This window comes from Apteryx rowi, unplaced genomic scaffold (genome assembly GCF_003343035.1).
Source record: "Apteryx rowi isolate R43461 unplaced genomic scaffold, aptRow1 scaffold_74, whole genome shotgun sequence".
In the NCBI taxonomy this organism is placed as follows: domain Eukaryota; kingdom Metazoa; phylum Chordata; class Aves; order Apterygiformes; family Apterygidae; genus Apteryx; species Apteryx rowi.
The window spans coordinates 2890673-2906069 of NW_020451027.1; the positions used below are offsets into that span (position 1 = coordinate 2890673).

Sequence of the window (15397 nt, forward strand, 5' to 3'; positions counted from 1 at the left end):
TGGAGGGATACTGAGCAGTCATCTAGTCCGTTCTCTGTCCCAAGACATGACCAACTCTACTTGGCAGGGTTTTTTTTGTCTATCCTGCTCTGATTAAAACAAACAAACAAAAAAAACCCCCCAAAAACCCCAACCCACACCACCACCACCAAAAAAATGCAGGGATTAAAGACTCCACCTCTGCAGGCAGAATAGTGAACTACTTAATCTGTTTCATTTTACCTTAATTGTGTTTTACTGTCTGAAATTATTCTCTGTTACTATCAAGAGAATTACCTGAGATGATGTTTCTCAGCATGTGTTTGTAATTTCTGTTCCGTTACCAACTTGAATGTGTGCTAATTAGGCTATCTTGTTGTATTTTTAGATTATGCTTATACGGTATGACGGTATGAAAGAATATTTTTAGCTTTTATCTAATTCCTCCTGAAATTTTGGAACAGTTACAACTCAGTAAACTTTCCCTCTTTATCTTTTATTCTTCTGAATGCACTAAATTTCTAATTTACTCCAGCATGAGAAATGTGATTTTTATATTTTCTTGTTTGGTACAGAAGTTACAACTTTTTTAGAAGTGGTTTTCCTAAAAATATGGATGATGTGCTCTATAGGAATAGATTTTTGAAGAAGAATTACTTAAACTGAGGAGATGCATTTTTTTTTTTTCCCCCCTCTTTTAATATGTGTCATACTAGCTTGTATTTTTCCTGTGGAAAAGTTCAGGATTATAACATTTTGAAAACTTTTTTTTTTTGAAGTGTTGCATGTGACTCATTTTTCTAAGTTTGTATCAGGTGTACTGTACTTTTAATTTTTGGCCCCTCAAGAAACCTTTCTGTGCTTGTCTCTATTCAGACTTGTACCAAGAATTTGCAGGACTGAGAGTTGCATCTGCTTCTAAACTTTGTACTCAGGAGCTTACTCAGTTCTTTTCTAAATCTTGTAATAAAAAGTATTATTTAAAAATGTTTATAGATAGACTTACAAGATCATGAATGATGCAAAAATAATCAGACTGTGATAAGCCAAATTCCCCAGTCCCATATGTTGTACCTAGTGACGTGTGCATGAAGCTGCAGCCTCCCATTGGTGAAAAAATTCACACAGAAGACTGCTTCATTTCACAGAATCACAGAATCACAGAATCACTGAGGTTGGAAGGGACCTCTGGAGATCATCTAGTCCAACCCCCCTGCTCAAGCAGGGTCACCTAGAGCACATTGCACAGGATTGCATCCAGGCGCATTTTGAATATCTCCAGAGAAGGAGACTCCACCACCTCTCGGGGCAACCTGTTCCAGTGCTCTGTCACCCTCACAGTGAAAAAGTTTTTCCTCCTGTTAAGATGGAAGTGTCTGTGTTTCAGTTTGTGCCCATTGCCTCGCGTCCTGTCGCTCGGCACCACTGAAAAGAGTCTGGCCCCATCCTCTCGACACCCTCCCTTCAGATACTTGTACACATTGATAAGATCTCCTCTCAGCCTTCTCTTCTCCAAGCTAAACAGGCCAAGCTCTCTCAGCCTTTCCTCATAAGAGAGATGCTCCAGTCCCCTAATCATCTTTGTAGCCCTTCGCTGGACTTGCTCCAGTAGTGCCACATCCCTCTTGTACTGGGGAGCCCAGAACTGGACGCAGTACTCCAGATGTGGCCTCACCAGGGCTGAGTAGAGGGGGAGGATCACCTCCCTTGACCTGCTGGCACCACTCTTTCTGATGCAGCCCAGGATACCATTGGCCTTCTTGGCCACAAGGGCACATTGCTGCCTCATGCTTAACTTGGTGTCCACCAGCACTCCCAGGTCCTTCTCAGCAGAGCTGCTTTCCAGCAGGTCAACCCCCAACCTGTACTGCTGCATGGGGTTATTCCTCCCCAGGTGCAGGACCCTGCACTTCCCTTTGTTGAATTTCATGAGGTTCCTCCCTGCCCACCTCTCCAGCCTGTCCAAGTCTCTTTGAATGGCAGCACAGCCCTCTGGCGTATCGGCCACTCCTCCCAGTTTTGTATCGTCAGCAAACTTGCTGCGGGTGCACTCTGTGCCTTCATCCAGGTCATTGATGAAGAAGTTGAACAAGACTGGACCCAGGACTGACCCCTGGGGGACACCGCTAGCTACAGGCCTCCAACTAGACTCTGTGCCACTGAGCACAACTCTCTGAGCTCTGCCATTCAGCCAGTTCTCAATCCACCTCACTGTCCACTCATCTAACCCACACTTCCTGAGCTTGTCTATGAGGATGCTATGGGAGACAGTGTCAAAAGCCTTTCTGAAGTACAGAATCCTTCATACAGGATCCTTCAAACTTTGCTGCAGGAATCCATTTTTGGATCTGGCAGCATGGTAAAACTAAGGACCTTTCAGGATCTGTGTTGCCTTGTCTTTAATGCGTTGATCCCGTTGCCTAAGCGCCTTGATTTTGTGAAGGGAATGTGTTGGTACAGCATATCTGTCAGTCTCTGCTTTTGCTTTTGTTTTGTTTGTTTTGGGACCTTGAGGCCACTTCTTTTCTGAACATCCAGAATTCTCTTAGTTAACTTTATCTAAAATATGTTTGTTTTCAAGGTTTAGGATTAGGTAATGGAACTATTTCTTTAGTAATGGTTTAGTTAACTCAACTCTTTCCTCCCTCTATTACTGCCTGAGAATATTCTGTTTTGTCTGCCAGGGCTCAGAAAAAGCTTTTCTGTTCTTCAGAACTGTTAAATAGGAGCAGACCAGTGATTCAGCTAGTACTGCATTTCCTGCTGTAATATTACAAGTTGTTAGAGATTACAGGAATGTTGGAGAGTGTATTTAAAGCTCAAAATGACTTTAAGAAATTAGGGAACTGTTTAAGATATAATGCTGTTCATTTGGGACAAGTGTGACGTACTGCGCTGTAGCAGAGATAATCAGGAGTATGAGAAGCAGAACAACTGACTAAGTAGCAGTTCTCAGTAAGGAAATGTAACAAATTATGCCTGAACACAAATGAGGAATATCATCCTGCTTTGTTTTTTTCTTGAATGTTGACATAGTGCTGCAGTTCATAAACCGCATAGCCAAAAATGGCTGTGAAGTAATCCTCTCGTTCTGTTCAGCATTGATAAGTCGTGACTGAAATACTTGTTTCAGTTTTGGTTAACACATTTCTGGAAAGATGTAGGGCATTTGGAGACAGTTCAGAGAAGGGCAGTAATGATAGCTTAAAAAAGGGGGGAAAAAAAAGATGTACAAAGTCTGAAGGAATTTGAGCATGCTTAGTGAAGGAAAAGACTATGGGGGAGAGAGAATTCTTAAGTATGTAAAAGACCTCTGGGAGGAGAAAAGGCATAAAGTGTTCTTCATGGAAAATAAGGGGCTTAAATTGCATTTGGGAAGTTTCAGGTTAGATTTTTAAGGAGAATTTTTGAATGGTAAGAATGAAATGCTAGAACAGGCGGCCTTGAAAAGATGGGAGGATTAGAATAGGTAATCATGCGAGGACAAAATCTCTAGGGTTTAATAGAGGTTGCCGTTCATACCTGTGATGGTCCTGAACAGTGAGGTTCACTATGTACTAGGCAGTCAAAAAGGTGATTGTTACTATTTCATTATCGGACTTGTTCAGAGACGGAAATTCTCATAATGAGTTGTTCTCCTCATCTCCTAGGTCTTTATCTCTTCAGTTGTAGTGCTGTAGCCTTTCGTCTGCTCTGACACCATGCAGCTGTTTTGATCTGTTTTCCACTGACCAGTGGTACCCCATGTGTGGGATCACCGAATAGAGTGGAAATTGTGATCTTGCATCTAAGGATGTGCTGTCCAGTTGGATCACATGCTCAAAGGAGCTCTGCTAGAAAACCTTTGTTGCAACTGCAGGTTAGCATCAGGAATCTTCTCCAGTGATACGATATTGTGCAGTAGCTGTTGTTCTTTCCTCATAGGTGGGAGCAGTGTCCTCCAGTAAGAAACAGATTTTGGAAGCTGACATTGGCGTTCAGGCAGTCCTGTGGAATTCATTGTCCTGTTTCTTAATTGTGAACAGCTTCACACTTTCTTCCACCTCTGTGAGGCAGCTAGGTTTGACCTTATGGTAACAAATGTAAATCGCACACTGGGGTAGATGGTGGAACACACCCTTTTGAAGGAGGAGACTGGGGTCATTGTGGTCTTTTGTCTTTGTTGGCCTGTGGGGGGGGATAGAATAGGGAGGGGAGTTTCTCCATTAAAATAGTGTATAGAGTTGTTTGACTGGTAAAGGAAAATCCTGCATGAAATTTTTGCTGGCCGCAGCAAATATGTACTACTTTGCAGAGCTGCTTATGTTGACTAGATACGTAATTTTGATCAAATTAGACTGGACTTGGCTCATCTTTCACATACAGAAGGGTGTGATAGTCTGGCAAAATGGGGAAAGTGGACACTCGCATTAGAATCTTTTTGGAGCTCTTAAAGTCTTGTGGCAACTGCTGCTTTTCATACCAGTACTAGACTATGGACCGCATCCTCTTGAACGATGTGTGTATGGAGATAGAGAACCAAATATATATATATATATAAAAATTGTTTGCTATGTTTCAACTATTTCAAAGAGGTATAATAGAGCTTTCTCTCTGGAGGCTTCTGAGGCTCAACCTGCCATTTTTTAGGAGGGGTGGGGGGAAGGCTTTACTGGGAATGGTTGAGCCCTGCTGCCGGAGAGGAGTCCGAGAGACACTCAGCTGCTCCTGTCCGTCATCTTCCTGCTCCCTTCAAGGACAGTTACTCCTCCTGTCTGAGCTGTGTATGTCCCCTTCCCACACATCTCTTCCCAAAGCCCTTCTCGCTTTGTACTTCCAAGTGGTACACACACCGTACTATCCTTGCACAACCAAAAGTAATGCTTATCCCTTGTATTCCCCTTTCACTAGGTCCAAACACAACCTTCTATTGCTGCTTGAGTATCCTTCTCGTCTCTGCCCACACTTACTGCCAAGATCAGTGTAGTCCCCTCTAAGCCCTTACTGCCAGGTCTCCTCCCCTTGGGCACCATGGCCGGCACAGCTGGACTTCCTGGCTGGCCCTCCTCTGGAGAGGCAAAGCTCTGACTCTTTATCAAGAATTTGAAACACCTGAGCACAAGCTACACTTACCAGAATCCACTTTGAGGGTGGCAGGGAAAGACTTGTCTAGTCACAATATAGGTTGGTAGGGAGCCACACAATATAATTCACTAAAATAATTCACTGCATGTAGTGAATTCACAATATGTAAAATATATATTAGATATCATGACATACTTGTTTTCAGTTAAGTATATTCTGTTAAGCTGCTCCTAAAATGCAAAGTAATTAACTTTTTATTTCTAAATCTAAGAACAAAATTTACTCACTGAAACTATTTATATTTTAGGTGTCTGCAGAGCAAATTTGTTCAGATGCATGCATACTTTAAATGATTGAAGCCTCAGGGAATGATTTTTTTAAAGTGATTGCACTGTAACCTACTGTGTTACTGTCTTCCTCTTGTACCAGGCAGACTTCTTGTTTTCCTGTAGCTTGCTATGTGATTATGATGAAACTTCAAGAATGAAATACTGCCTCTTCATATAGCAATAAAGAAAAACAATTATTTTTTAAATTTGCTTATAAAGAAGAGTCTCTCTTTAAATAGGAGTATTTGAGGCTTTAGAAATTGTAGTTTTTATGGTATAAAGGTGCTTTCAAAGTAGATACAATATCTAGGGTATTTTTTCCTGTTTTTATAACTTTGGATTATCTGTTCTAAATTGATTACCTTCCTCACATTTTTAAACTAAACATGGAGTTAAAGGACACAACATGTGAAATAAGGTTTCAAATAAAATGTTTTTTTCAGTAGCCAAAGCACCATGCCAGCATTTTTTCCTATTCACTTTTCAGACTTGGATAATGACAATATGCAATGTTACTTTAGTTGCATCATTAAACTAAAAATGCCATTATAGCAAAATTTTAATTAAAACTCATGACCTTTACTTAAATGCTCCCTTTTAAAATGCTCCCTTTTAAAAATTAGAATTTCTATCATGTAGCTTATTGCAACCACGTAGCAGTTACAATGATCTTCCTCATTCTTGAAGGATGAGGAGCAGCATTCTTCTCTCAGTAAATATATACATACATACATACATACATACATATATTTTTATATGTATGTGTGTGTATATATATATATAAACGTTTCATTAGTTGCTTACAGCTCAAAAAGAAACATGAAACTAGTAAATAATATATAGTTTTATGCTAATATATACTGTGCAACCCATTCATCCATTGTGAGATATGCTTGTGAGATTCATACCTGTGAGATACGCTTTCAAATGCTGTATGATATATAACAAAGGAGTTTTAAAGTATTTTAGCACATGCTAAGTGTGTATGTTTGTAAGAAATGTTTATCCTGGCTGCAGTAGGCATAGGAAGAAGTAGTGCATGTATGTGTAGATGCATATATATGTTTACATGTGCAACATGCAGGCATATGTGCTTGTTTTAGGTGTGCACTTAACATTTTCCTCTTGCCCAGTACATTTAGAATTGATACTTAGCATGTGTCCTAAGTCTGTTAGAAATGGAAAACAAGGAGAAAATCAGTAGTTCATCAGCTGGCTGTAGCAACAGCTATTTCTGAACAATTCTCATCCTCTCACCCATAAAATCGGCATAAAATTGACCTAACATTGCCAGATCAGATGGGGTATCTGGAAAGTAATCCTCAGGGAAAAGAAAATTCAGTCTTTGTAAATCTGAAGATAAAGTGCATAAAGTTGCAGAATCGGATTATACATTCTCTTTTTTTTTTTTTTTTCTAAATCAGTACCCTTTGTTTCTTCTTCTGCAGTGCTTGTGAGAAGTTGCCACAAAGATGTGTCAGATGCTGTCTGAGTCTAGCTCCAAAAGCAGAAACAAACAAAATCTTTTGTAAAAAGCCCAAACCTGGACTCAGATAATTCTCATAAAATCCTAAGGCTTTTTATAGGTATTGGGATTTGGTTTCAGAGAGCGAAGGAATAGAATATAGTAATTACTTTTTGAGGCATAAGTCATATCTGATTTCCTTACTTAATAAATCTATTGCAAGTACCTACTAAAATAACCAGTTAAAAGCCAGTAATAACAAATGCAAAACTCAGCTCAAAGCATTTGGGGAAGTTTTAGAGGTGTATAATTCTTGCTTTACTTGTAACACTGATTTTTTTTAAAAATTGAGTTAGGAATATTTTCTTGATAGTTGGCTGTTTTTTAAGGAAGGAATATTCAGAGAATTACTCTTGCTGTTTTAGATTACCTGAATTTAGTTATCCTCTCATGATTTATTACGCCTTTTCATCTTAAGTTCAAAGAAAAACACAGAGAAAGAAAATAAATGGTATTATACCTGTAGTTCGGTGAACTGGCATTTACTTTAAAGTTGTTGGCTTTTATTTTTTCAAGTGAGAGAATTGAAAGTAATATCAGAGAGCCCTAATATGAAGTGAAGATAGTGAAATGAGAGGGATGCTGTATTACAGTCACAAGATTTATATTTGTTAGCATATTAGCGCACTAAAAGAACTTACTGGAGCTTATCTTGTTGCCAATAGGTAAAGGGTGCTGTTGTGCAAAGCAGTTTAACTCCACTGATGTCATTAAGATGGGAAGATATTCTGCATTTTGTGACCAAAGAAAAATAAGTTAGAGTCAAGCGTTACTTAATTCTAAGATTATGCTGTGTTTCTGATTGTGACCTTTTAAAATTAAACTTAGAGGTTTTGCTGTTATGATGTATTTCCTCTTTTTAAAGATTAATGGTTATACTTCCATGAAGAACAATGAAAGAAATAAATTACAGAATTTATTTTAAATTTAGAAGTTTATATAATAACTATTTTACAAACTGAAAGTGTTGAAAAATAAACCTTTAGTTTTGTTACTGTGTTGCTAAAGTATTCAATATACTAAACATTGATTGTGTCACTCATTTAACATCTCCCAAAATAATGTGACCCATTTCATTCTTAAGCAAATGAGAGCTTTCAAAGTGAACATGTTCCTGGCGGTGCTTTGTGCGTCTTGCTTGCCTCCTGCAAGTTGATCAGTGCCCCTATTTACAGAAACTGGCACTCTCAATTTTTCAGTAGAAGCAACCTCTAGATGGTAGAGCTAGAATTCAGAAATTCTGAACAAGAAATGGGTGATAGTAATTGGTGTAACTAATAACCAGCTTGTGTTTCTAAGCATTTGCAAATGCTTAAGCCATTGCTGCCCAGTGAAGTAGTCCTGCTTTCTTCCCTCCACAACTTCCCATCCCCGCTGTTTCTTCTGCATTCTGGCACAAAAGCCAAAGTCTGTGGCTAGCTGACACTAATCTGAAAAAATCCAAAAGATGAGTTTGAACTTGATTAATTCTCTGATCTGGTTCTCTGTATAGCCGCAGAAATATCTGCACTGGCATGAGGGAGAGGAACAGGAACAAATAGCTGGTGGTGGGAGTACAGTGGGATTGCTTATTTGCAGAGAAATTTGTGCTTGAAGCATTCGTGGACATATGGCCTCAGCTACGCAAGCACTTTTAAGATATTTTTTGATTCTGCACAATTTCCGGTGGTTTTTAGCAAGTAACTTATAAATTATTTGACATTCAGAATTTGATATCTGTTAGCATGCTTGCTGCTCTGTGTATTTATCAATGAGGTCACTGTTTACCTGTAATAACATTTTTTCACGATACTAAATTGGAATGCAAATATGAAGTCCTTTGCGGTATAGTTCTCCAAACTCCTGTTGTATCTGGCCATTATACAGATATGTTTGTGATTTAAATATGCCAAAAACATCCTGGGGGGGGGAAGCTTTTCCATTTTTAAATGATGATTGTATTTATTACCTCTCTTCAATATATTTTTATACTGAATGCTGCTCACACTAAGTATAAACATTGCATTTTTCTCTTGTTTCTTATCTGCCTCCAAATGTTCTTGTTCCCTATAGTAGATGGAAGAAAACTCCTTCTGCAGGATATGTGGACTTTCATAAATAATAACTGTAGAACCCTCCCCAGATGTTAGCAGGAGCGAAAAATATGGCTGCTTGACTCTCCTTCTCAGCCAGACAAATTAACAAGGCAGACCTAAATTAGGTTGTGTTGACTGATGTTATTTTGCAACATGTTCAAAATGTATCTTCCAGAGTTTACTTAGCCTAACATCTGGAGTAGAAGGCAGGAGGAATACCTTGCTTCAGTCTTCAGCGTCTTCTGCACTGTCCAGGGGCAAATTCAGGTCTGGAAGCTGCTTCTAGAATAGTAGAGTTTGCAGTCAGTGACTGGGAATGAAAATATCATCAGTGATGTTGTTTCCTCTCCTTTAAAGCCTTAAAGCTTCAGTTTGCAACCTCCCTACCTTGCCAAAAGTGAAGAACTCTCTAGTTCTAGGGTAAAATACAGCAGTAAGAATGAAGTTTCTGATTTGTTGGGCAGTGCTAGCTTTAGAGAGTGATGTGAAAAATGGAAATCTGAATACGTTTCAGAGATCTTGTCTCTTCAGAAGACAGGAATCCCAGCAACTTTGGAGGTAGCCAGAATGCTGGGATTGTCATCAGGCCGTTTCTCCTGACTCTCACTTGCAAGTTTCTCCATTTGTTTCATTGCCCTCTGGCACCTAGACCTGTAGTCCACAGTGTAATAAGTATCTGGAGTATTTGCCTAACTTTGGCTAGAACATGAGTGGAAACCAGAGAACTTGTGTTGTAATCCAAGTTTTGACACTGACTTGTTTTTCACTTTTATTAAGACAGGTAATTTCATTTTTAGCATATGAAAAAATGGTTGTACTAATCTATTATATAGTGATATTGTGAAGCTTAGTGAATATTTGTGATACAGTTTAATATTAGAAGTTGGGGAAGATATCATAGGAGATTAAAAGCTCCAGGGAGATAGAGTATCATTCTATTTTGGTTGCAAAGTTATGGTTCAGATTATTGTTCTAGATACATACAAAATAATATTAATTGTGGGCTAATGTATAGCCTAAGTAATCCTCATTGTTTGATAATTTACAGTTTAGAATAGGTTAATGAAAACTTGAAGATATAATTGAAATGCTGGTTTTAAATGTTTTGAAAAGGAAAAATACTCAAGTGGATTAACCAGTACTCTCAAGGTTTTTCGTTATATTTGTATTTTCTTTAAAATTACAAGTAGCATTTTTGTGTACCTCATAGATTTTTTTTTCTTCCACTTTTTTTTCAGTTTACATCTTTCCTTCTGTGAATGGAAAGAAATTTCTTAACACATAATTTCTTAATTAAATTGATATATGAAAATTGAATACCTACTTAAAAATGAGCTACTCAAAGGCTAAAAGGAAAAGTTAAATATGAAAGTAGTTCAGTACATAATAACCTCCTATTGTATGTAAAACAATAAACATATAGTTTCATAAATATGAAATAGGTCTTTTTAATAATCCAATATCTTCCTTAGTTTTTAGATACATTTTTCCACTTGCCTCAACGCTTGAAGCTAAGCTGAAGCTAAGCTGACCCTCTCTTTAATATTAATGTACTCTGACTGTAATACTCTGTTCCTTTGCCTCTGATTAATGCTGTCTGTCAATTATTTACAGATCCAGTGGTACTGTGGAAGTTCCCGGAGGACTTTGGAGACCAGGTTGGAAACATGAGATTGAACTTTTTTTTATGTTAGAATAATAATAAAAAAGCTCTCCTATTCAGCTGTAGAAAGGCAGATGCTAATGATATCAGCAAGGAAGTCTTCACCCAACTGGTGGGTTGGTAATTAGAATGCATTTGTGACAGGAATACGCAATAGTAGTTTTGAAGCACTATATATAATTCTAGCTCTCCGTATCACCTTATTTTTAATACAGAGTATTTTATTAGATGGTTCTGTTGAAAGTGTTGGGGCTTTGTCTGTTTTAAGATTGAATATATGGTAAATTTATCAAGAAATCTTTGCAATTAATCTTAGGAAGCCGAATGTTAATGTAATAAATTGTTTAACAAAAAACAAAAAGCTGAACAGCTTCAAGTGGTTGGATATGTACTTTTAATGTCAGAAAATTTGAGTTCTGTTCCTTAATATTTTACAGTGCACAATTTTATATTTCTAATTTATATTATTTTAGTGATACCCTAGCTATTTTGCTTGAGGAGAAAAAAAAAGTCAGACTCTTATAAAAGACAGTGATTGAAACTTACTGATTCTGAAAGCACAGAAACCCTAGTTTTTAATCTATAATTAATCCTCAATGGTAAGTTTATACATACTGGACTGAAGAATTATTTCAATATTTGTAATAATGGCAAAGCTATTAATTAGATCTTTGGGGTAGAATATTTTATTAAAGTTATTAATACTAGAAAAGAATACAATTATTCAAATTGATTATTTTATCAGCTTTGTGATTTTTTTCTATGAAAATACTTTTTTTTTTTTTTAAGAGAAATACATAAAAAAAACTTAATAGAATAAATGTCTCTGAATGTCTGTCTTTTCTCTTCTTTTTAGACTGATACTGAGTCAAACATATTCTTCATTAGCAATGTCACCACAATAGATACCTGGAAATATCTTTGAACAGTAGATCTTGATAAATTGGTGAATTTTTTTGAAATCAATAATACAAGATTCTGTAAAGACAGCTGTAAGGAGGTTCATGATGAAAGGAATAAATATACAAACATAGAAGGTAGGATGTCTGGTTAGGGAATAGCATCAGTCAGAAGCATGTGCTGCTTATAAGATACTGATAAATGGTATATGAGCAAAGTCTGCTATTAGGTGTTCTTAACTAGACATCCAGCAAGTTTTGATAATTTTCTGAGGTGCAGAATGATCTTCATTATGATTTAAATTCTGTTTTTCTGAATTGTTTTGTTCTTTTTCTTTTCCCTAAGAAAGACTTGATCTAAAAAGAAAAAAAATTGAGAAATTATGTATGAAGAAAAATGGGAGCTTATTCAGTAAGTCGAAGGTTATTCAATGAACAGCTGGTGTAGAAATATGATTAGAAGATGAAGCCCACTGAAGACTGGAGGGGAATCATATAAAGATGCAATAGACACAGCTAATCTATAAAAACAAGAGTACCTCAGGCAGTTTATCTGCCTTTGGGCTCTGAAAAAACAGTACTTATACCTGTCTCAGTAGTGTGGGGAATCTGATATTTCAGGTAAATTGCTTGCAAAGGATAGTAGCAGTGCTTCTGGAAAACAGTACATTTTAACCCTCCTTTTTGCAAAGGAAATTTTGCTATTATAATCAGTGGATCTGAAAAGAATATATAACTGCTTCTATAGCAAGGCCTAGAGCCAAATAGTTCAGTGAAATGAGCAAAAACCTTCAGTGTGTGTGTGTTGAACTTGGTAGGTTTGGATTGGAGATCTGAATTTCATCAGACTTACTGATTTATTTTTTTAGTGAGAGCTTACTGAAGCTATCAAGGTTAATTTCAATGAAGTTTGATGGGAGAATATTTCAAAAAACCAAAAAAGAATATTCTCTTTTCCTATTTTCCAGTCATTTCTATTTTAAATGTAAAATGTGTGAGTTAGTTTTTGGATGTATCCCAAAGAATCATCTTTCCTAAAATCTAAGGGCTGTCTGTTTGCACAGTGATGTGATAACAGTGGCAAAATATTTTCTTCTCTTCCTGAATTTTTCTACAGTTTATCATGTCACCTTTTTGTTGCTTTCATAATGCAAAGAAAACTTGTCTATGCCATTTTGATACATTCCTCCTCTTTCTCACATTCTTCCTCTCAGTACTTTTCAACTTTTCAATGCTTACTTATTCCCATACACCTCTTATTCTTTTAGGCTGCCATTTTCTTTTATGCTATGCAGTATACTTCTTTCTGTCTCCTGTTTCTCAGATGTTGAGAATGCAAATGCAAAATTTAGTTTTGCAAAACATTTTATCTGTATTGGACCCTGTAGAAACTATGCAAGATCAGGAAAAAAGAAAAAAAAATAGTGTTTTGTCAAAATCACTTGTACTGAGTCCATTAAGTAAAGAAAACATGAAGCTGTAGTTTTGGTACCACCAAAGCATTTGCAAAATTTTGGATTTTTCTGCTCTGCCCAGACTGCAGGTCAATGCCTTTTTTTGTAGCTGATAGTTCTTTAAATGCTAGAACAAGAAGAAGAAGGGGGAATCTCCCCCCCACCCCCAAACAAGAAATGTTAATGAAAAATAAAATATTCCAATGAAGGAAATGAAAAATACCTCTCTTTGCTAAGAGTATTTCAGAAAACTTTTCTTTTGATGATGTGAGTAATTACCTTTTTAGTGACTCTCAAAATCATCAAGTAAACAATGAAATTGTGGTGAGAAGAGTTCTAAGTACAAAGTACCACAGTACTATTCCAGAGAAAGACTTTATTAAAAAGAACCCCAAAAGCCAAAAGAGCTAATCAGTTTGTTAAGGTAACAGTTTTATAATTCACAGTTGTACTGGAATCGCCACTATAAAAATGGTTTTGACAATGTCAAATGTCCAATAATCTCACCACTGTAGAAAAACTTTAAGGGTTCTTGATTTGAGCATGTGTAGCTCTTCAGTTTGAATGGTTCTCCTCTCGAGCTCACATCTGGATGAAGAGTAGCCATTTAATGGAATATTCCTTATTTAAAAATATATTTTTGAATGTTTATGCCTCCAAGCACAATTCTGTGGTGTATTGAAAACTCCCCTTGAATTCAGGGAAATTTTTATGATAAAAGATGCTTTTAAGCATCTTGAGATTCCCATTTTGTTTATTCAGACTGTTTAGATTGGAGTTTAATTTTAGCCTTGCAAGCCCATTTTTGAAAAGAACTCTATACAGAAAAAATAATAATGCTGTAATTTCTGGAAGAAAAAATCTAGTTGTTCTTAGAAATGAAGTATGTTTTTAAGTGTTTTGAAGAAGCAAACCAGATTAAAACAACACTTTTGCTTACAAAATGAAAACTTTATAATTGTTTAAAATAAAATATGTCTGTGCAGAATACGCATGTTGTAATTTCATAGTGTCACCCTGCAGAGATCTAGTAATTCTGGCTGTATTCTCATGCCAGTAAAGTCAATGGCAGAAGTCCTATCAATGTCAAACATGCCAAAATTTCCCTGGAATGCCTCTATTCATAGCTTTTCTTAAAATAAAATTACCTAAGCTCCGAGTTGCTTCAGGTTAAAACATTCCTGGGAAAAGTAGTAGTGTCAGCACAAGGAAAGGGCAGCAGGACAGTGCTGATAGCGCTGGAAAGAATTTGTGGCTCCTTTGGCGACAGTGCCGGTTTCTGTTAAAGTGAGTATGTAGTCATGGCCTTGGACACCAACGTGTGGATTGATTCTTTACCATAAGACAGATAAAGGCAGTTTGTATGTGTACACGTACACAGTGTGTATGGTAGTGCCATAAATAGCATGTTGAAAAGCCTTTGTAATTACAAATTCAGTTTACTACTATGATGCATTAGACTTTCAAACCTCAGTGTATGTTACTTTTTAAATGTTTGTATTTATGAAAGATAGGACAAGGATTAAAGAAAATACTAGGGGTTTTTTTTGTCTGTTAAACTAGGCATCATCCTTACCTCTAATGTTTGTGTTGTCTTAACCTTTGAAGCATGTGAGGTCTAGTGCTTCTTGCAAAATTAGTTATTACAGTAATTTTGGATATTGTTTTTTTAATCTATATGAGATTTTTAGTTGCCTTTTAATGTGACTGGTTATTGGTCCAAAGTGATTTCTGTCTGCAGTAAGTTGGCCAGAGCCAACTTGTATGGTATATGTGGTTTATGGAAAAAGTGGTCCTTTGGATAGTTCTTACCCTTCTGTCATGTAACCACGTAGTAATTTCTTTCTGTAGCTTGCCCCTTATCTGCTGGTGAAAACCATCTCACCAGAAAGACGTTTCTAATGGCTAATAAGGCAGGAGACATTCTTGGGAGAAGCCACTTTAGTGATATGAGATACGACGAGGTGTTCTTGGCTGAAGGTGTGGATTAATAAAGAGAGACTCTGCATTAGATTGTTAGCTAGGTTGCATATTTTATCCTGTCTTCTCTTGCCCTCATCTTTCTAAGGAAAGCCATCTGTTTTTTCATGTCAGACTTTCCCATACCCTGCCTGTGAGTAACCATAAGGAACATAGCGTTCCATGTGAGGCATCTCTACTGTTTTATACATAGTCATTATAATGTTCTTCTTGTTATTAGCTCATTTTTTACATGTCATTTTCATTTTTACCATAGCACATTATGCAAAAATCACCAATGACCTGTGAACAATAAACCTTACTCCTTATCCTGTAGTGAACCAACTGTTAAAGCCTGATATTTATATACATATAAATCTATCAGATTTTTGTGCAAGATATATATGTGTATATGTGTGTACATACACACCCATATATATACATACACCC

The 15397-nt window shown here is 36.8% G+C and overlaps 1 protein-coding gene across 2 annotated transcripts in view; it reads left to right on the forward strand.

Annotated features, from left to right (window-relative positions):
- The window catches only part of DENND1B (DENN domain containing 1B), a 161251-nt gene that overhangs the window by 22455 nt on the left and 123399 nt on the right, over positions 1-15397 (forward strand). For both annotated transcript variants that reach the window (XM_026087854.1, XM_026087855.1), the window contains exon 2: positions 10587-10630. In XM_026087854.1, the coding sequence (XP_025943639.1) occupies positions 10587-10630 (44 nt within the window). The remainder of the gene's footprint in view (positions 1-10586; positions 10631-15397) is intronic.